This window comes from Carassius auratus, chromosome 40 (assembly GCF_003368295.1).
Source record: "Carassius auratus strain Wakin chromosome 40, ASM336829v1, whole genome shotgun sequence".
In the NCBI taxonomy this organism is placed as follows: domain Eukaryota; kingdom Metazoa; phylum Chordata; class Actinopteri; order Cypriniformes; family Cyprinidae; genus Carassius; species Carassius auratus.
Window position 1 is genome coordinate 20839813 of NC_039282.1, and position 22709 is coordinate 20862521.

The 22709-nt window shown below is 36.2% G+C and overlaps 2 protein-coding genes and 1 pseudogene across 2 annotated transcripts; 1 reads left to right on the forward strand and 2 right to left on the reverse strand.

Annotated features, from left to right (window-relative positions):
* The first annotated feature begins 253 nt into the window (after positions 1-253).
* On the forward strand, positions 254-12601 carry LOC113058966 (zinc finger protein 658B-like). The gene is made up of 4 exons (XM_026227209.1): positions 254-463; positions 709-1552; positions 11178-11266; positions 11516-12601. Exons 1-4 carry the CDS (start codon positions 409-411, stop codon positions 12361-12363), a joined length of 1836 nt encoding a protein of 611 aa, XP_026082994.1. The 5' UTR covers positions 254-408; the 3' UTR covers positions 12364-12601.
* Positions 12602-17518: 4917 nt separating this feature from the next.
* Positions 17519-18614, reverse strand: LOC113058877 (gastrula zinc finger protein XlCGF7.1-like). Its single transcript, XM_026227143.1, has 2 exons — positions 18533-18614; positions 17519-18262 (listed from the first exon to the last, which is right to left on the reverse strand). Exons 1-2 carry the CDS (start codon positions 18585-18587, stop codon positions 17580-17582), a joined length of 738 nt encoding a protein of 245 aa, XP_026082928.1. The 5' UTR covers positions 18588-18614; the 3' UTR covers positions 17519-17579.
* A 1747-nt stretch (positions 18615-20361) lies between these two features.
* LOC113058967 (zinc finger protein 383-like) lies at positions 20362-21286 on the reverse strand (annotated as a pseudogene).
* Between the last annotated feature and the right edge of the window lie 1423 nt (positions 21287-22709).

Sequence of the window (22709 nt, forward strand, 5' to 3'; positions counted from 1 at the left end):
ATATATACATATATATATATATATATACATATACACATATATATACATATATATATTCATTTTGACTCTCCTCTACAAAGTAATGGATTTCTCAGTAAATATCCATATCATTAGTTATTTAGTCTTTCATCAATATTTATGTCTAACTGTCTTCATGAAAAATATTAGCAGAACCAAAATTTTGAGTTGGGGAAGTTTCTGAAATTTACACAAAAAATAAAACTATACTAAGGTCACAGGTTTGTACTGGATTTGTTTCAGTGTTGTGTAGATGATGACTGTGATTGACACGACCAATGAAATCTTCAGAATCTGTGGTGGGCGGAGTTTGTTCTTGTGTTAAAAAGGTGAGGGTTGTTCACTTTATCCTACAGGACTGGAGAAGAAGCTGAAGACGAGGTTGACGACATGAATGATCCGGAACCATCCAGAATAAAACATGAAGATACTGAGGAACAAACAGGTTTGTGTCCATTCTTGATTCTGCATTGTTGACTGCTGACAGACATTAAAGCTTCTGTTAAAAATATTTAGTGGCTGTGAAATAATGAGGAATAGGTATGATAAATTATCATCTAAATGATCATATGCACATTTATTTATTTATTTTTAACAAGGAATGATAGAAGTAACCTTTGTCTCTTTAGGTTTCTGCTATTAAGTTGTGTTCACTTTAACTGATTTTAACAATATCTTTTTTTATTTTAGTCTGGATGGAACAGCAAACACATGAGGTGAATGAAGTGGAGGAGGAACATTGTAAAGTCAAAACTTCAAGAAAAAAAGACAAAAAGCTTCACACCTGCTCACAGTGTGGAAAGGGTTTCAGAGACAAAGGAAGCCTTAAGACGCACATGAGGATCCACACTGGAGAGAAACCACACACATGCTCTCAGTGTGGAAAGAGTTTTACTACAGTATCAAGTCTCAGTTATCATCTGCGCATTCACTCTGGAGAAAAGCCTTTTAACTGTGATCAGTGTGGTAAAAAGTTCATTTCATCATCAAGGCTAAAAGCACACCTGAGAGTTCATTCAGAAGAGAAGCCTCATGTGTGTTCTTACTGTGGAAAGAGTTTTTCAAACCTGGACAGTCGTAAAACGCACCAGAAAAGACATAATGAAGTGAGAGATCACATGTGTTTTGAGTGTGGGAAGAGCTTTATTACAGCTGTCCATCTGAAACGGCACCAAATGATTCACACTGGAGAGAAACCTTACAAGTGCTCCTACTGTGACAAGATTTTCACTGATTCTGGAAACGTGAAAATACATGAGCGAGTTCATACTGGAGAGAAACCTTACACATGCTCATATTGTGACAAGAGTTTCACTCAGTCTGGAAGCCGGAAAGTACATGAGCGAGTTCACACTGGAGAGAAACCTTACAAGTGCTCCTATTGTGACAAGAGTTTCAGTCGATCTGAAAACTTAAAATTACATGTGCGAGTTCACACTGGAGAGAAACCGTACCTCTGTACTCAGTGTGGAAAGAGTTTCGCAAAGTCAGCGAGTCTTGTGACTCATATTAAAAAGTATTGTTCTGTGTCCGTGTGAGCAAATATTTTTTATAGAATCAGTATTTCAAGTCAACAATGTGAATTTCAGATTAAGTAAATCTTAGATTAGCACAAATTATTAGTTTTGCTGTGATCAAGATTTGTGGAGATATTTTTGCAGAACAGCAAAAGTATTTAGTCATTTTAGCCTTACATGTTTTTTTTTTTATATTACTACATTATTATATGCAACATAAAATTTGTGTAGGTTTTGTATAATGATGCAAATAAATTTACAGTTCACTGACATCTGATTATGTGTGATTTTTATTGATGTGCATTATTGTATTTAGTTTTCAGAATCAGAATCAGAAAGAGCTTTAGTGTAGAGTTGGGTCTGAGTCCACCTTTGTCGAGTACGAGTCAAGACCAAGTCCACAAACATCGAGTCCAAGTCCGAGTCCGAGTCCAAAAGGGGCCGAGTTGCACTCAAGTCCGAGTTCTTAAAGGCCGAGTCCGAGTCGAATCCGCCCGAGTCCAGAAAGTAATTAAATGAAAAAAAGATTATAAATTGGTATTGTACATTTTTACATTCTATTAATATTTTAACCTTTCAACCCATTAAACCAATGGCAATATAAAAATGTAATAAAAAAAATACCACTGTTACATCTAGTCATTGCCGTTGAACATTTTTATTTTATGTCAACAGAACTAGTTTCGTATCAAAAAAGTTTTCAAAGGTTTTATTGTATTACAAGTGCATGAAAATACAAATGAACCTATTTTATTATCATAAAGTTGCATTGCTTGTTTGGTCAGTTCTGGTCTTGCAAATCCTGCAATGCTGAGCTGTGCAGCATCTGTTGGTTGCTGCTGCTGTCTTTGGTAATCGGTTGCATCGGTTTTCGGATCACCAGTACACTGAACCGAAAACCGTTTCTTTCTGAGGCGTCCGATTTGAGAACCGATGAACTGATGATACTGCGCATGCGTGTAATTTTTCAAGTATTTTGTTAAACATCGGAAAGTGTGATAAAACTATATATATATATATATATATATATATATATATATATATATATATATGGGCTACGTTTTTTTTTTAAGATAGGGGCTACATGTTTCTAATCTGTATATTGTAGATTATGTATGGGCCAAAGGGGTTTTCAGGGAAATTGGACAATGATTAAGACTCTAAAGCCTCCATGTTTAATATGAATATGGGATGATTTATGAAATATCTGTACTGTATTTATAGTTAATGATGACAGATTCACAAACTGAGTTTATAGTAAACAGAACATGAACACGTCACGAGTAGAGCAGCTGATGATACTGAACTGCAGCATGTGCCGGTGTCCTGACATTTTATCCTACCCTGTCAGATTTTCCTACCCGGGTTTTGAGCGATTCTAGTTCTCGAGTCAAGAACCGGTTGTATCAGTTTTCAGATCATCAGTAAACGGAACCGAAAACCGTTTATTTCGGACGCGTCCGATTCGAGAACCGAGGAGCTGATGATACTGCGCATTCGTGATTTAGCATGAAGAATGACTCACAGCGCGTCTGAACTGAACTGATTCTTTTGGTGATTGATTCTGAACTGATTTTGTGCTAATGTACTGAGTGCGGGTAAACCGAGGGCTTGAATGAAGGGCAATCGGACGAAACGTAAGTTCATTTAATAACAAATACATCGCAATGGATTATGTATCCGGTGAACTGTTTTTTTTTTTTCAACCAGTTTATTGAATCAAACCGTCCGAAAGAACCGGTTCGCGGAAAAGAATCGAACTTCCCATCACTAATCCACATTGATATCCAGTGAGTGGTGCGTGTGTTTCGTCTGCAAGCAGGAGACTTCTGCCTGCCGGTGTGGTGCAGTAAAATGACAGAAGGGGAGACATTCATTAATTTATCATTTCAATGTTATGCTGGTTTTATTGTTACACATGACGTTCTTGTGCCTTGCTGTTCTGGTGTTTGCGGCTCTGAGATGCCGGCCAGATGGCAGAAGTTCAAAGATGGGGTGACTTGGATGTGAGGCCAAGTAGAACTGTTTCAGCAGCTCCTGTGGCAAGTTAAACTTCCTCAGCTGGCGAAGGAAATACAACCTTTGCTGGGCCTTTTTAACAATGGAGTCAATGTGAGTGTCCCACTTCAGGTCCTGAGAGATGGTGGTTCCCAGGAATCTGAATGACTCCACTGCAGTCACAGTGCTGTTTATGATGGTGAGTGGGGAAAGTGCAGGTGGGTTTCTCCTAAAGTCCACGATTATCTCCACTGTTTTGAGCATGTTCAGCTCCAGGTTGTTAAGACTGCACCAGACAGCCATCTGCTCAACCTCTTGTCTGTAAGCAGACTCGTCACCGTCCTGGATGAGGCCGATGACTGTAGTGTCGTCTGCAAACTTCAGGAGCTTGACAGAGGGGTCTTTAGAGGTGCAGTCGTTGGTGTACAGGGAGAAAAGCAGAGGGGAGAGAACACATCCCTGAGGGGCACCAGTGTTGGTGGAGCAGCTGTTTGATGTGTATTTCCCCAGTCTCACTAACTGTTGCCTAACTGTCAGAAAGCTGGTGATCCACTGACAGACAGAGCTAGGAACAGAGAGCTGGGTCAGTTTGGTCTGAAGGGCTGTTGGGATGATGGTGTTGAATGCCGAACTAAAGTCCACAAATAGGATCCTCACATAAGTCCCTGTTTTGTCCAGATGTTGCAGGATGAAGTGCAATCCTATGTTGATTGCATCATCCACGGACCTGTTTGCTCGGTAAGCAAACTGCAGGGGGTCCAGTAAGGGTCCAGTGATGTCCTTCAGATAAGCCAGAACCAGTTTTTCAAACGACTTCATGACGACAGACGTTAGAGCCACAGGCCTGTAGTCGTTAAGTCCTGTTATCTTGGGTTTCTTTGGGATGGGGATGATGGTGGAGCGTTTGAAGCAGGAAGGCACTTCACACAACTCCAGGGATCTGTTGAAGATCTGTGAAAAGATGGGGGCCAGCTGGTCAGCACAGATTTTCAGACAGGCTGGTGTAACACCATCTGGGCCTGGTGCTTTTCTTCTTTTGTTCTTCTTGAAGACCTGGCGCACATCATCTTCACAGATTTGAAGAGCAGGAGGTGTGGAGGGTGGGATTGCAGGAGGTGTTAATGGTTGTGTAGGGAGATGGTCAGAATGGGTGTTGGGGGTTTCAAATCTGCAATAAAACTCATTCAGGTCGTTAGCAAGTTGTTGATTAGCCTCAGTGCAAGGGGATGGTGTCTTGTAGTTCGTGATGGCTCTTAGACCTCTCCACACTGAAGTTGAGTCGTTGGAAGTAAACTGGTCTTCCAACTTTTTAGCGTAGGTCTTTTTAGCCGCTCTGATCTCTTTGTTCAGTGTGTTCCTGGCCTGATTGTACAAGACTCTGTCCCCATTTCTGTAGGCATCCTCTTTGGCCTGACGAAGATGTCTGAGTTTTACTGTAAACCATGGCTTATCATTGTTGAATGTTAAATAAGTCCTGGTAGGAATGCATATATCCTCACAGAAACTAATATAGGATGTTACGGTCTCTGTGAGTTCATCCAGATCGGTGGTAGCAGCTTAAAAAACATACCAATCAGTGATGTCAAAACAAGATTGTAAATCCTGCTCTGTTTCGCTGGTCCATCTCTTCACAGTCTTTACTATAGGTTTAGCAGATTTAAGTTTCTGTTTGTAGGACGGTATAAGATGAATCAGACAGTGATCAGAATTTCCCAAAGCTGCTCGTGGAACAGAGTGATATGCGTCCTTTATTGTTGTGTAACAGTGATCCAATATATTACTGTCTCTGGTGGGACATGTAACATGCTGTCTGTATTTTGGCAGTTCACGGGAGAGATTGGCTTTATTAAAGTCCCCGAGAATGATTAAAACAGAGTCCGGGTGTTGTTGTTCTGTCTCTGTGATCTGGTCTGCGAGTTTCTGTAAAGCTGAGCTCACATGCGCTTGAGGATGGATGTAAACACTGACCAGAATGAACGAGTGAAACTCCCCGCGGCGAATATAACGGATTGCAGTTGACAAACTGCATTTCTAGATCAGGACAGCACATCTTCTTTAACACAGTTACATCTGTACACCACCGTTCATTGATGTAAAAGCATGTCCCGCCGCCGCGCGATTTCCCAGTTGATTCTGATTCGCGATCCGCTCTAAACAGCTGAAATCCCGGCAGATGGAGCGCGCTGTCCGGTATGGTGTCATTCAGCCAGGTTTCCGTGAAACACAGAGCAGCAGAGTGAGAGAAATCCTTATTTGTCCGAGAAAGCAGAAGGAGTTCGTCCGTTTTGTTGGGTAGAGAGCGGAGATTTGCCAGATGGATGCTAGGCAACGGCGTTCGAAAACCGCGCTTCCTGAGTCTGACGAGCGCTCCCTGAGTCTGACGAGCGCTCCCGCTCGATTCCCCCGTCTGCGCGTCCTGAAGCGCTTGATCAGCGCCGCTGTTCCTCAGATAACAACGTTCAGTAAAACGTCTGAATAATTTAAATCCGGTAAAAGATCTTGTGGTGTGTTCTGCCGAATGTTCAGCAGTTCATCCCTGGTGAAACTGATAGTTTTTGTTAAACAAAAAACAGGAAAAACGAACAAAAACAGCACAAACACTGGAGAGCCAAGCACTGAAGCAGCCATGTGCGGCGCCATCGAGTACTACTTTTCAGTAATAGATTTTATTTGTGTTGATCCTATAGTTTGTCTCAGTCTGATGACACACAATGTAATTATCTTAATGTGTCAATTTACATAAAGTGAGGAGAAAACGGAACTATTGGCTTTTCTAACAAGTAATTTGATGATAGTTTTGTTGTCGGGATAGATTATTCAGTGCTGATCAAAAAAAATCCAGCAGCTGAAATCTGACACATACTATTTAGTTTATTCGGAGATTGATGACGAGTGATTCAGAACCATCCAGAATAACACATGAAGACACTGAGGGCTTTTGTCCGTCGATCTACATGTAGATGATAAATGATGAGGAAATTACAGAACCATAAGCTTTGGCTCATCAAATATCTGACGATCACAAACTGATTCCGGATGTTTATTCAGAGTTGTCAAAATGAGCAAAGTCTATCAATTCACCCAGTTACTTTTTTAATGGCATAACAAATATATTACATTTATATTGTCAAAGTAATTGCACAGTCATTTAGCTGTGATTTTATCTCATCATGAAAGCTAAAACAGCCCCTGATGACTGAAATAGAGTATTTGCCCCTTTAAAAAAAAAAAAAGATTTTGAATCAGTTCAATAAAGATCTCACAATCTCAGCATCACTCATCGAGAGAACCTGTGAAGACTTGCAGACAGAAGACTTTAACTTTGTCAGCCGTCTTGGTGAGCTCCTACACAAAGCTGAAAATTATTCTCAATAAACAAGTTAGTTTAGGTTAGTAAATATTAGTATTTATTGGTTTAATATATGTACAGTTGAGTGTGTTGTCTAAGAAGAATACTAGTATTGTTAACTTTTATACTAACTATACATACTAACTACATATTTTCTAGTTATATATATGCCAGTGTTAGTTTCTTGGCATAAATATTATAATAAATATTCTCCCATACAGTACTGAGCTGAACGTTTTTCTGACAACAAGACTATCATCAAATTGGCTCCAAATACCCTGCTCTTTAATATTGGTTGATTACGCTTACTTATTCATCCATGACATTTAATATTTTGTCCTTGTTCTTCATTTATGTATTTCTTTGCTGTGAACTGAATCCATGAAGTCTACAGTTTTGTTGAGGGGTGACTGAGTGATTGAGTTGACCAATGAAAGGTAATATATATCTATATATATTTACAAAACCAAAACATTAAAAAAAGAAAATTATAAACGTTGCATTTCAATGATGTTATATATAACTGGTTTAAATAAAAACAACAGACTGTCTGAATGAAAATTCTAATTTATGCTAATCCAAATGTAAAAAAAAAAAAACTGTGCAAGACTGTTTTCTATAGTCTGTAATCATACTTTTAATCTAGAAATTCAACCTGAGGGGTAAAAGATAAAAAACACACATCAGTAGGTGATTATCACATAAAGTGTTGATCCTGTAGTTTGTCTCAGTCTGTTGACACAAAATGAAATGAGCTTAATGTGACAATACAATTAACAGAAGATCTCAGACATCATCATAATGAATGAGGAGAAAACAGGGAACTATTGGCTTTTCAGCAGCTCAGTTAAACATGACGACTGTGTTTCAGTCAAACTATTGTTTCACTAATTGTCAGTTACACTGAGCTGTTTGACAAATTTAAATGTATGTAAAAATTCTGCAATTGCTTTGACAATACAAGTGTACAAATATTGTGTCACACCAATGAAGTACCTGAAAAACTATCAAACTAACTGGATGAATATGTAGACTTTGCTCTTTGTGACAACATTTGTCCGAAAAAATTATGCTTTTTATGTTTTGTCATAAGGATCACTAGCATTTAATGCAGTGGTATGGTTTCTCTCTAGTATGAACTCGCTCATGTGCTTTCATGTGTTCAGAATTAAAATTTTAGGGGCCTGTTCCCCAATTGTTGTACCCCAAAAGCTGCAAATTTGACTCCTTATTTCCTGAATATAGCCTATACATTCCCAAGAATTATTGAATTCAGACAGCTCTCTTATTTGTATGGCCATCTCATAAAAAAGGTATAGCTCTTTTTCTGGGGATGTGAAAAATAATTAAAGGTGTGTTCACACTCTGACACTTCAATTATGAGGGGAACAACACTTGCATGTCTGTAACTCAAGACGTATTAAAGCTATCTCTGTGTAGAGACTGATTCATAACTTTTTATTTTGGTGTCTTCATTTTTAAAGTCCTATATTGTTAATTTGGATTAATAGAATAAAACAAAATGCATTTCTAGTTTCAGTATTAGTTGTTCAGACAGTCCTCTTTAATAAGCATCAGCTGAATGAAAAATTATTCACGTTTGTTCCTTGTCCTCTGAAAATTAGCAAAATTCAGCAATTTACTCAAAGCTGTATTGGGATCCCCATCACAGGGATTGAAACATTTAGGACTTTAAAATGAGGATTACAAAAGAAACCTTTAAGAACCAGAATCTAAAATTATATTGGGATAGCTTTAATACTAATTGCGATACAGGCGCACAATCTTTGGAAGAACAATATTTTTGGCATTCAGTTTTTATTTTATTTTTATAGAAGTAAAATTTCTTCAAGTTCGCCCATGTCATCTTCAGACATTCTTCTTTAAAGATATCAGCTATGCAAAGTGACCCACATTTGGTCTCTGAACACTGAAAATGTAACAATTTCATACCTCCAAGTAAACCATCCTTAAAAGAGAATATTGAAAGAAATGTTTAAGAACCATTAATAATTCCCATTAACCTGTCTCAGGTTACGAATGTAACCATTGTTCCCTGAGTAGGGAACGAGACACTGTCTTCCTTTGGGGAGCACCTTGTCGTGACCAGTGTCTAAAGCATAAATTGAAAAAAACACCAACTTGTTGGCCGGGGACAGCCTCCGATGTCACTACCATCACTTTTTAAAATTAAAAAGTGCTTTTCCCATTCTTGAACTATTGCAATGCAACAAGTATTGCTAAAGTCAACAGAGTACTAAAATAATAGCCAATCTTTGAGTAAAAATAAAACACTGATGCTTTCTAAAGTCTTTTATTTTCACCCTGTAATTTTAATCCAAATCCAACACACACACACACACACATATATATATATATATATATATATATATATATATATATATATATATATATATATATATATATATATATTAGTGCTGTCAATCGATTAAAAAAAATTAACTAATTAATCGCACAATTTTTTTAAATTAATCATGATTAATCGCAATTAAAAGACTGAAACTTTTTGGATATGTAAATGTAAAATGTAAATAATTCATGTAAACTCAAGACAAAGAAACTATTTAAATTAAAAATATGATTGTTTATTGGAATTTTTGTTTAACTTGTAACACAGATTTTCTCATGTAAACAACATACCTGCAATAAACCATCAATATCCTCCAAATTAACTGTTGGCTTGAAAGCCATATTTATTGCAGAAATAAAAACACAGGCATGTAAGTACCATTTGAATTTCAAAACAATCAATGCCAATAAAAAACAAAAATGATTTCCATATTGAATTATAAGTGGACTGCAAAAAAATTCCACAGTATAGTCATTGCCAGTGCTTTAAGTGGGCCAGTACGCACAGGTACTCAGTACCGCCACTTCCAAATATAGCTCTTGAGCGTACCGCCACCTCTCCGTGCGCCCAGAACGTGCTTGTAGCGTACCGGTACGCTCATTTGGACATCTGTTTTAATAGAGGTTTTAATCTTTCACCTGCACTGCCGATTTTCAGAGCGCCCTTCACAATGCAAGCTTCCTAATTCATCCCACCCAGAGCAGAAACTACATTACCCATTCACCCTTAAGTTACACAAGTGAATAGCGCATGTGTCGCTTTTCCCACTGTTAAGTGTCAACAACTCAACGTGGCCGGAGAAGGTGTGTGAAACTCGTTGGGAGTTATACTAAAGCAAAATCTTGAGTATTTATTGTCTGATAAACATTAAAAACTGTCTGCGGAGGTTGAGTCGTCCTGCAGCCCCCGCTGGCTGCTCATTTGGATGCAGCATATTTTTTTCTAAGTTCTAAAAAAATACCGTAGACGGCAAGGCACAAATTTAGATATTCATTTATTTAATTAATCTATAGCCTATGCACAAAGACAATATGATCTTTTTGTCCCCTTTTTGTTTTAAAACTTGATGAAGAGAGAGAGCGCAAGTTGCTGCAGCTGAGGAGGACAGTGATGCACGCGTACAGGAGTGATTGACAGTTCGCGGCACTGTGTACAAAAAATACTCCGCTACACAATTATTTCGTTATTTTCGTTTAAGCTTATTAACGTTAGCGTTACAGAAAGGTCTGATTTACGCACTGTTACAACAGTCATTGTTTTTTTTTAAACAATGACATTTGAGTTCATGATTTTAATGTTGCTGTTTCTTGTGGCAGACTGAATGAAGAGTAATGTATCTTGTGGCAGACTGAAGAGTAATCCGGCAGAGTTTTATACTGAAACTTTCTGTATAAAAGTCCTTCCTTGGTCTTATCCATATTTCTTTGCACGTTGAACACACATAGGCCACAACCGGAAATAAACCGCGTTAATTGCGTTATTTTTTTTTAACGCGTTAAATATTTCAAATTAATCGAATGCGTTAACGCGCTAATTTTGACAGCACTAATATATATATATATATATATATATATATATATATATATATATATATATATATATATGTTCATTTTTACTCTCCTCTACAAAGTAATGGATTTCTCCGTAAATATCCATATCATTAGTTATTTAGTCTTTCATCAATATTTATGTTTAGCTTTCTTCGTTAAAAATATGAACAGGACCAAAAATTTGGGTTGGGGAAGTTTCTAAAATTTACACAAAAAATAAAACTATTCTAAGGTCACAGGTTTGTACTGGATATGTTTCAGTGTTGTGTAGATGATGACTGTGATTGACACGACCAATGAAATCTTCAGAATCTGTGGTGGGCGGAGTTTGTGCTTGGGTTAAAAAGGTGAGGGTTGTTCACTTGATCCTACAGGACTGGAGCAGAAGCTGAAGAGGAGATTGAAGACATGAGTGTCTCAGAACCATCCAGAATAAAACATGAAGATACTGAGGAACAAACAGGTTTGTGTCCATTCTTGATTCTTCATTGTTGACTGCTGACAGACATTAAAGCTTCTGTTAAAAAGATTTAGTGGCTTTGAAATAATGAGGAATAAGTAAGAAAGATAAATTATCATCTAAATGATCATATCCACATTTATTTATTTATTTTTAACAAGGAATAACAGAAGTAACCTTTGGCTCTTTAGGTTTCTGCTATTAAGTTGTGTTCACTTTAACTGATTTTAACAATATCTTTTTTTATTTTAGTCTGGATGGAACAGCAAACACATGAGGTGAATGAAGTGGAGGAGGAACATTGTAAAGTCAAAACTTCAAGAAAAAAAGACAAAAAGCTGCACACCTGCTCACAGTGTGGAAAGAGTTTTGTAAGCAAAGGAAACGTTAAGACGCACATGAGGATCCACACTGGAGAGAAACCATACACCTGCACTCAGTGTGGAAAGAGTTTTACTGCAGTATCAAGTCTCAGTTATCATCTGCACATTCACTCTGGAGAAAAGCTTTTTAACTGTGATCAGTGTGGTAAAAAGTTCATTTCATCACCAAGTCTAAAAGCACACCAGAAAGTTCATTCAGAAGAGAAGCCTCATGTGTGTTCTTACTGTGGAAAGAGTTTTTCACTGCTGTCCAGTTATAAACAGCACCAGAAAACACATAATGGAGTGAGAGAACACATGTGTTTTGAGTGTGGAAAGAGCTTTCCTGCAGACTTACATCTGAAACGGCATCAAAGGATTCACACTGGAGAGAAACCTCACAAGTGTTCATATTGTGACAAGAGTTTCACTGATTCTGGAAGCCTGATAGTACATGAGCGAATTCACACTGGAGAGAAACCTTACAAGTGTTCATATTGTGACAAGCGTTTCACTGTTTCTGGAAGCCTGAAAGTACATGAGCGAATTCACACTGGAGAGAAACCTTACAAGTGTTCATATTGTGACAAGAGTTTCACTGATTCTGGAAGCCTGAAAGTACATGAGCGAGTTCACACTGGAGAGAAACCGTACCTCTGTACTCAGTGTGGAAAGAGATTCACACAGTCAGCGAGTCTTGTGACTCATATTAAAAAGCATTGTTCTGTGTCCGAGTGAGCAAATATTTTTTACAGAATCAGTATTTCAAGTCAACAATGTGAATTTCAGATTCAGTAAATCTTAGATTAGCACAAATTATTAGCTTTGCTGTGAACAAGATTTGTGGAGATATTTTTGCAGAACAGCAAAAGTATTTAGTCATTTTAGCCTTACATGGTTTTTTTTATATTACTACATTATTATATGCAACATAAAATTTGTGTAGGTTTTGTATAATGATGCAAATAAATTTACAGTCCACTGACATCTGATTATGTGTGATTTTTATTGATGTGCATTATTGTGTTAAACTGTTCATTAATATATTTTATTTGTGTTGATCCTATAGTTTGTCTCAGTCTGATGACAGACAATGTAATGATCTTAATGTGCCAATTTACTGAAGACGAGGAGAAAACTGAACTATTGGCTTTTCTAGCAAGTAATTTGATGATAGTCTTGTTGTCAGGATATATTATTCAGTGCTGATCATATTAAAATAACGTATCTACAAATATGTAATAAGTTCCTGTCTTTATGTGTCTTCTTTGTTGGGTCTATTTTGTCCATATCTGTGTGATTCCACATGCTTATATTGGATCACTCTTTTGTTTCAAGAAATTAAAAGATTGTTAATCGTGCTCCTCGTTCTTTCGACAGAGTTAGTGTGTCACTCATGTCAATATCCTCTTTAATAAACTAAATATTTACCATATGTATCAGATTTCATCTGCTGGAGTTTGTTCTAAGAATGATGTGAAAATTCCCAACTTTTGCTGATGAACTGTTGAGCCACGAAAAGCTTGATAAAGTTATACTCTGCAAACTGGAAGAATCTTTCAAATGTAAATGCGCTGTAAATTTTACTGTATTGCTTCCACCTACAGGAAATTCCTGGTAACACAAACATTTAGGGTTTTCTTGGTTTATGAAGATGGTTTATGAAGATTTCCATAGACATAGTGATTATTTTACTCTACAATTACCATTGTGTACGAAATTTGCTATATAAATAAACTTGCCTTACTTGCTTATTTTACATAGTTTTTACTTAATTTACACTCAACTATCAGCTGGAATGTTTTTTTTTTGTATTGTTTTTTTTTTTTTTTTTTTACAGAGATGGGTCATTTAAAATCAGTTGAATTTATCTGTGTTTGTTGCATTATATGCCAATGCTGACACTTGAAAAATGACGGTAAAAAAAGCACTTGCATGTTTGTAACTCAAGATGTGTTAAAGATATCTGTGTAGAGACTGGTAACTTTTCTTTTTGTATATTCAAGTCCTATATGGTTAATTTGTTTTACTAGTTTCATAATATTGTTCTTCAGACTGTCCTCTTTAATAAATTATCCATGTTTCGTCTTTGTCCACTGAAGATTAGTAAAGTTCAACAATGTACTCAGAGCTGCATTATGATCGCAATATCACAGGGATTGAAACATTTAGGGCTTTAAAAGAGATCTTTAATACTTATTGAGATACAGGCGCACAATATTTGGGAATTTTTTTTAATAGAAGTTCAATATCTAGTTTGTGCATGTCATCTTCAGACATTCTTCTTTAAAATAAAGTTATTAACTATGCAAAGTGACTCACATTTGGTTTCTGAACACTGAAAATATAACAATTTCATATATCCAAGTGAACCATATGTTCTTAAAAGAGAATATCAAAAGAAATGTTTTTAACTACCTAAAAGATTGAGATATCTTTAACACATTTTGAGATACAGGAGTGCAAACTTCATGTGGAAAAACAAACAATAAGTGAACATTTCCCAATTTTTGAAGCATCACCATTGGCATATAAGGCAGCAAGTATTGCTAAACTCAGCTGATTTTAATAGACCTACCAATATCCAAGTCAAAATAAAATAATGATGGTGCAGTCTTTATAAAGTTATGTATAACTATTCCATTTATAATTTAGATTTTCAGCCTGTAATTGATCACATCTACAAAATATTGAGTACTCAGTACATATTCATGTATAATATATAATTGGTCTGAACAAAACTGACAGACAGAATGAATGAAAATGCTAATGTATGCTATTTTAATGTCAAAAATATGTAGGAATGGTTTCTCATAGTACTTTTAATAGTGAATTTTAACCTAAGGGTTAAATATTAAAAACACACATCAATATGTGATTATCATATAAAGTGTTGATCCTGTGGATCATCTCAGTCTGTTGATAGACATTGAAATGATCTTGATGTGCCAATTTACAGAAGATTTCACACATCATCATAATAAATGAGGAGAAAACTGGGAACTATTGGCTTTTCAGCAGCTCAGTTAAACATAATGGCCATGTTTTTTCTGCAAGACTATTATTTCACTAATTGTCAGTTGCAACATTTTGTTTTTCTTTGTTTTGCGCTATTCTCATTTTAATTGTATGCTGAAATGCTGTAATTACTTTGACAATATAAATGTAAAAATATTTGTAAGTACCTAGCTGGATGAAATGATAGACTTCTTCTTGAAATGATTGTCTACTTTTGATAAACAATAGTGACCAATTCTCCACACCGCTGTCTAATGATAACTTCATAGCGTCTAATACATACTCACTCTCCTTTTCCCTGTGGTTTAAGTCCTACCTCTCAGATAGATCTTTCAGGGTGTCTTGAAGTGGTGAAGTTTCTAAGTCACAACTTCTTGCTTCTGGGGTTCTTCAAGGCTCAGTACTTGGACCACTTCTCTTCTCCATCTACATGACATCATTGGGATCTGTCATTCAGAAGCATGGCTTTTCCTATCACTGCTATGCTGAATACATTCAGCTCTACTTCTTATACCAACAAGATGATCACCAAAAAACCTCATGTTACTGCTCTTCTCATCAGGTTACAATGGCTACCAGTAGCTGCTTGCATCAAATTCAAGGTACTGAGGCTTGCCTACAAGACGACCACTAGTACCACACCAATATACCTAAACTAAACTTATTCTCTGCTCCAGAGTTACTATAAAGCACTAATATAACTAATTTATAAGGTAATATATTATTCTAATATGATTATTATCTTTATTTTTTTTGGCATACTCAGTCATCTGTAATAATGACAAAACCGTTATCTATAAAATAGAAAACTCCTTATAAATAGATCAGTGGATAAAACACTGAAGCGTCACACTTTTTCTTAGTGTCTGTGTCCATAGTGACTCTTTGTTCTCTTGAGTAATTTTTTTTTTTGCATTTTAACCAGGAACATACTCGGAGTTGAGTGAACTTTCTCCCAGATGCATTACTGGAACCAGCATACCTTGAGTAAGCAAGGTTTGGGTTGAACATCCAAGAGTTCAGAGTGTATGTGATGGTAAATTAACCTTGTTTTTTGAATACCCCCTAGTTATCAATCTGTGGTATCAGATATTTGATGAGCCAAAGCTTAGTTATGTCATTTGTTTCACAGCTACCAAAACAGTCAAAATAAAAAGGATTGCGGATGGAGAAAAGCCTGTTTGTTCCTCAAAAGTAAGGTGCACCCAAATTTTCGACAGCATTGCATTCAACACTCCATTTTTTCAAGTTTATTATTTTTTTTAAATCACTGTCCATATAGGCAATATTGGCTTGTTACCTAAATGATTAACTTACAATCTGGTCAACATTAAGTTCTATATTTGAAGCACAACTCTACAAGAAAGATGATCTTCTTGATCTTTGGTCTTGACTAAACCAGCGGGCCACGTTCTCTCTAGCATCAATATCTTTCATACCTTGCACCTCTACACTGAATCTGATCAGATATTCACTGTGTCTGAATTAAGGGATGCCCTTTATTAAGTTAATTTAGAAATCGTTTGGAGCATTTTTTATTAAATATAAGTTTTAGTTTTTTTTTAAGTAAAGACCAAGCTGCCAGTGGCAGAGAGTGAGCCTATGTTCGATCCGTTTACCCTTTTCAAATCATCACGAATTGTCTAAAATAAAATCTATGTTGGAATGAAAGAGATTTTGTACCAGATCGAGTGCCTCTTATTCTATATTATATTATAAAAGATGACTCTAAATTGTAAATTAGACAAATGTATTTTCTGTAAAGTTGCTCTATAACAATGTCAAGTCACTTTTATTTTTATAGCGCTTTAAACAAAATACATTTCGTCAAAGCAACTGATCAACATTCATTAGGAAAACAGTGTGTGATGCAAAATGAGAGTTAAAGACAGTTCATCATTGAATTCAGTGATGTCATCTCTGTTCAGTTTAAATAGTATTTGAATGTGTATTATAAAAAAACGCTACACAAATACATTTGAATTGAATTATGCTAACCCAAAGATACAAAATAGAAGAATTAAAAATAAATACAATCTCGCTGCTCAAACTGTGTATAAACATTTTTTTTAATATTTCTTTACTCGTTTTCATTTAGAATTTGCTCGTACTTTAATGTTTAATATGTTTAATATAAAAAATGCTTTTCATACTTGAGTACAATAAATATTACACACTTTAAAACTTTTACTCAAGTAATATTCTAAATTGTAACTTTCACTTCTACAAAAGTCATTTTCTGAAAGATATCTGTACTTTTATTTGACTGTGGCTTTTAGGTACTTCACCCACTGAGTATTTCTGAATCCGAACTGATTCATATTGAACTGAAGTCTTTTGTTGGCAGGTGATCATGTGATTGAGTTAACCAATACAATATACAGTGGAAAAAACTAACAAAATAAGCCAAAACATTATACATAATGTATAATAAATAATTGGTCTGAACAAAACTAGAAGACATGCTGAATGAAAATTCTAATTTAATTTATTGTCAAAAAGTGCAAGAATGGTTTCTATAGACTTTAATAGTGTTTGTAATAATGAACTTTAACTTTAGGGGTAAAAGATTAAAAACACACATCAATAGGTGATTATCACATAAAGTGTTGATCCTGTAGTTTGTCTCAGTCTGTTGACACACAATGAAATGATCTTAATGTGACAATTTACAGAAGATCTCAGACATCATCATAATGAATGAGGAGAAAACAGGGAACTGTTGTCTTTTCAGCAGCTCTTTCGATAATAGTCAGCTATCAGGATGACAGCGGTGTTGTTTCTCTCAGACTATGAATTCACTAATAAAAGTGTTTGTTGTTTTGCACTATTCTCAATGTAATTTCTTTGCCGTTATGAATATACAGTATATCTGTCATGCTGATAAAGCACCTGGAAGCTAACTAGCTGGATGAATAGATAAACTTTGCTCATAATTATGACTTCAGACAAATCTTTTTCATATGTTTCGCTACAGAGTTTTTTTGTTTGAAACTCTTTCCACACTGAGGACAGTGATACGGCTTCTCTCCAGTATGAACTCGCTCATGGGTTATCATTTGTGTAGGCTGAATGAAACTCTTGTCACAATATGAACACTTGTAAGGTTTCTCTCCAGTATGAATTCTTTGATGCCGTTTCAGTTGTTGACTTGTAGTAAAGCTCTTTCCACACTCAAAACACATATGATCTCTCACTTCATTATGTGTTTTCTGGTGCTGTTTAAAATTATCCAGTCGTGAAAAACTCTTTCCACAGTAAGAACACACATGAGGCTTCTCATCTGTATGAACTATCAGGTGTGCTTTTAGACTTGATGATGAAATAAAGTTTTTACCACACTGATCACAGGTAAAAGGCTTTTCTCCAGAGTGGATGCGCAGATGACAAATGAGACCCGATACTGCAGTAAAACTCTTTCCACACTGAGGACACGTGTGTGGTTTCTCTCCGGTGTGGATCCTCATGTGCGTCTTAAGGCTTCCTTTGTCTCTGAAACTCTTTCCACACTGTGAGCAGGTGTGAAGCGGTTTGGCTTTTTTTCTTGAAGTTTTGACTTTACAATGTTCCTCCTCCACTTCATTCACCTCATGTCTTTGCTGTTTTACTTCCATCCAGACTAAAAATGTGGTTAAAATCAGTTAAAGTGAACACAATTTAATAGCAAAAACCAAAATAGGTCACATATTTATCTGTGAGTATCAGAACTTTAATGTGTCAAAGGTTAGTTCTGTCATTCCTTGTTATTAAAATTAAAACGTGCATATGATCAGCTAGATGATAATTTATAATTCCTATTGCTCATTATTTCAGAGCAAGATTTATTGTTTTATTGAAGTTTTATTGTCTGTAATCAGTCAACAATGAAGAATCAAGAATGGACACAAACCTGTTTGTTCCTCAGTATCTTCATGTTTTATTCTGGATGGTTCTGGATCACTCATTTCGTCAACCTCCTCTTCAGCTTCTGCTCCAGTCCTGTAGGATCAAGTGAATGTTCCTCACCTTTTTAACACAAGCACAAACTCCGCCCACCACAGATTCTGAAGATTTCATTGGTTGTTTGAATCACAGTGATCATCTACACAAAACTGAAATCATTAGTACAGGGTTAGTTTGAAGTGGCAGCATATAAACTCTGCTTTTTTCACTAAATGACCTACACATCTCTGTTCAAAAATATAATAATGACACTGCATTCTTTCTCAAATATTTAGTTTTTTGGTGCCAAATCTCTTCAAATCCTCAACAGAATTGATTGATTACTCAGTACATATTCATCCATGACATTTAAAATTTTGACATTTGTCTTCATTTATGTATTTCTCTCCTGGATCAAAGAGCTGTGAACTGAATCCATGTTGGCAGGTGACTCAGTGATTGACTTGAAGTTTGTACTCCTGTATCTCAATAAGTAGGACATCTCAATAACCTTTCTGGTGTATAATGGTTCCTATTAATGGTTAATGGTTCTTCACATCATCGTAATGACGGACCTTTTCAACAGCTCAGATGGCCGTGTTTTTTGGTCAGACTATTGTTTCACTAATTGTCAGTTACACCCCTGATAGCACACATACAACACAGGTGTATATTTCACATCTGCATTTACATCTGCAAGACATTGCAATAGGCCCTATGTCTATCCCCTCCCCCTTGTTTAAATGTCAAATTTAAAAAGGTTAATTACTTAAATCCCAGTGATTAATGTCACACGTGTATTGCACTGACTGTTTTGTGCAATGCTGTTTGTTATGTGTTCTATGTTCATTAATAAAAAATAAAAAAAATACAAAATAAAAATGCGCCTCTCTTCTTCTCTTTGTTTTTGTCTCTTCTGGATTTGTATGTAAAACTCAAAAACGCTTTAGTGTATTGCTGATACCTACTCAAAATTGCTGGTAGCACACACACATACACATGTAGGGTCCTCTGTTTTATGCTTCAAGGTTTATTTTTATTCGTCACATGAGAATGAGGATCTGTCATAGATATAACGATCTACTTTACATTATTTTCACTTGATCTGCACTGAATGATCTCTCCTGATAACTGAGTATTATCAAATGAGCTGCTTAAAAGCCAATAGTTCCCTGTTTTCACCTCATTCACAATGATGATGTCTGAGATCTTCTGTGAATTGGCACATTAAGCTCATTTCATTGTGTGTCAACAGACTGAGACAAAGCACAGGAACAACACAAATAAAATGTGAATATAACTAAAATACTAGAATAGGCTAACATCAATAAAATCACACATAATCAGAGATATTGGTGAAAATGAAATTTTATTTGCATCATTATACAGAACCTATGCACCGTTTATTCTGCATTTGTAATAATAATGCATTTATGTAACAAAATAAGTCAATTGTTTCTTACACTGACAAATGACTGGTTGTTGGGTTTTGTTACATATTTTTCCTGTTTCTAGCTGTTTCTTTGTCTATGTGTAATGAGAAGGTTTCAACTAAAGAATAAAAACATAATTTTAAGATTAAAGTGACTGAATACTTTTGTTGTTCTCCAACAAAACATAAAAATACATCTTGGGAAATCTTATGGCATTTCAGAGAAAACTAATAATCTGCGCTAATCTCATATTTACTGTATCTGGATCAATTATTTACTTGAAATATCAAGCGCCTCCTCCCTCTAACACAGAACAATGCTTTTTAATATGACATTTGTTGACTGAGTGAAACTCTCTCCAAACTCAGTACAGTGAAATGTTTTTCTCTCCAGTGTGAACTCGCTCATGCCTTTTCAGACCTCCAGAGAAACTCTTGTCACAATAGGAGCACTTGTAAGGTTTCTTTCTAGTATGGATTCTTTGGTGATGTTTCAAAGAGTCAGCTCTAGTAAATGTCTTCCCACACTTATTTCACACTTCATAATGTGTTTTCTGGTGCCGTTTGTAAACGTCCAGTCGTGAAAAACTCTTTCCACAGAAAGAACACAAGTGAGGTTTTTCTCCAGAGTGAATGTGCAGATGAAGACTGAGACCTGACATAGAGGCAAAACTCTTTCCACACTGAGTACAGTGATACGGCTTCTCTCCAGTATGAACTCGCTCATGGGTTTTCATTTGTGTAGGCTGAGTAAAACTCTTGTCACAATATGAACACTTGTAAGGTTTCTCTCCAGTATGAATTCTTTGGTGTTGTTTCAGTTGTTCATTTGTAGTAAAGCTCTTTCCACACTCAAAACACATGTGTTCTCTCACTCCATTATGTGTTTTCTGGTGCTGTTTATAACTGGACAGCAGTGAAAAACTCTTTCCACAGTAAGAACACACATGAGGCTTCTCTTCTGAATGAACTGTCAGGTGTGCTTTTAGACTTGATGATGAAATAAACTTTTTACCACACTGATCACAGTTAAATGGCTTTTCTCCAGAGTGAATACGCAGATGATAACTGAGACCCGATACTGCAGTAAAACTCTTTCCACACTGAGAGCATGTGTATGGTTTCTCTCCAGTGTGGATCCTCATGTGCGTCTTAACGTTTACTTTGCATTTGAAACTCTTTCCACACTGTGAGCAGGTGTGAAGCGGTTTGTCTATTTTTCTTGAAGTTTGGATTTTACAATGTTCCTCCTCCACTTCATTCACCTCATGTCTTTGCTGTTTTACTTCCATCCAGTCTAAAATAAACAAATGATGTAGTTAAAATCAGTTAAAGTGAACACAATTTAATAGCAGAAACCAAAAAGGGTCACATATTTATCTGTGAGTATCAGATCTTTGATATGTCAAAGATTAGTTCTGTCATTACTTGTTAATAAAATTTAAATGTGCATATGATCATCCACTAAATCTTTTTAACAAAAGCTTTAATGTTTGTCATCAGTCAACAATTAAGAACCAAGAATGGACACCAACCTGTTTGTTCCTCAGTATCTTCATGTTTTATTCTGGATGGTTCTGAGACACCCATGTCTTCAATCTCCTCTTTAACAGACTCCATCTTTACCATAGTATGTGTCATTTTCAGCAGCTGCTGCTGGTGTCTGCTCTGGTCCTGTAGGAACATGTGAATATCCCTCACGTTTTATAACACAGTTAAAGCACAAACTCCGCCCCCGCACAGATTCTAAAGATTTCATTGGTCGTGTCAATCATGGTGATCGCCTACACAAGACTGAAACAAATCCATTACAAACTTTATTATAGGTTTAGTTTGTGGCAAGCAACCAAAATTGCCCAACTCAAATGTTTGATTTTATTCATATTATTTTCTAAAGAAAGACAACAATAAACAGTAATGGAAGACTTTTAATTGTTTTTTTTTTTTATTTAATATCATGAATAATTCACAATTTTGTAGAAGAGAGTGAAAATGGCAATTTTCTTCTGAGATTTGGAGCCAAATTACTGGGTGAATCAATGGCTATAGAAAACTATAAAAAGTCATTTCTCCATCTTTGAAGTGTCACCATTGGCATAAAAGCTCTGCTGATTTCACTTTGATGAATGAAGCTGTCCTTCAGTCTGCTGGTCCTGGCCTGGAGACTCCGCAGTCTCCTCCCTGATGGCAGCAGGCTGAAGAAGCTGTGAGACGGGTGGGTGGGATCACCTGCCATGCAGAGAGCTTTACAAGTGAGACGGGTTCCATAAATGTCCTGGAGGAAGGGGAGAGAGACACCAATGATCTTCTCAGCTGCTCTCACTATGCGTTGCAGAGTCTTTAGGCAGGATGCGTTGCAGGCGCCATACCACACAGTGATGCAGCTTGACAGCATGCTCTCGATGGTGCCTCTGTAGAAGATGTACATGATGGGGGTGGGGCTATGGCTCTCCTCAGTTTGCGTAGCTGAGAGTTGCACAGCGCTGGTCACTATTATCTATATCTGGTCACTTTTTACCCCATCGTCCATTAATCTATTTGTGCAAAGATTTGAACAACAACTGAGAAGTATTTTATATATTCAGTTATATTAAAAAGAGATACGAATAATACGTTACTGTCGTGGATATTCTAAATCATAGCAACCATAGCATCTGGAAATGACGATATTCATTCAATCTATTCCCAAAGATTGTGCACCTGTATCTCAAGT

Bases quoted from the DNA above. Each gene is read 5' to 3' on its own strand.
- LOC113058877 (XM_026227143.1), bottom strand. From the start codon at position 18,587: ATGAGTGATCCAGAACCATCCAGAATAAAACATGAAGATACTGAGGAA. The intron at 18,263-18,532 runs GTTTGTGTCCAT...CCACATTTTTAG, and splicing joins AGATACTGAGGAACAAACAG to TCTGGATGGAAGTAAAACAG.
- LOC113058966 (XM_026227209.1), top strand. From the start codon at position 409: ATGAATGATCCGGAACCATCCAGAATAAAACATGAAGATACTGAGGAA. The intron at 464-708 runs GTTTGTGTCCAT...TTTTTATTTTAG, and splicing joins AGATACTGAGGAACAAACAG to TCTGGATGGAACAGCAAACA. The intron at 1,553-11,177 runs GTGAGCAAATAT...TTGATCCTACAG, and splicing joins AAGTATTGTTCTGTGTCCGT to GACTGGAGCAGAAGCTGAAG.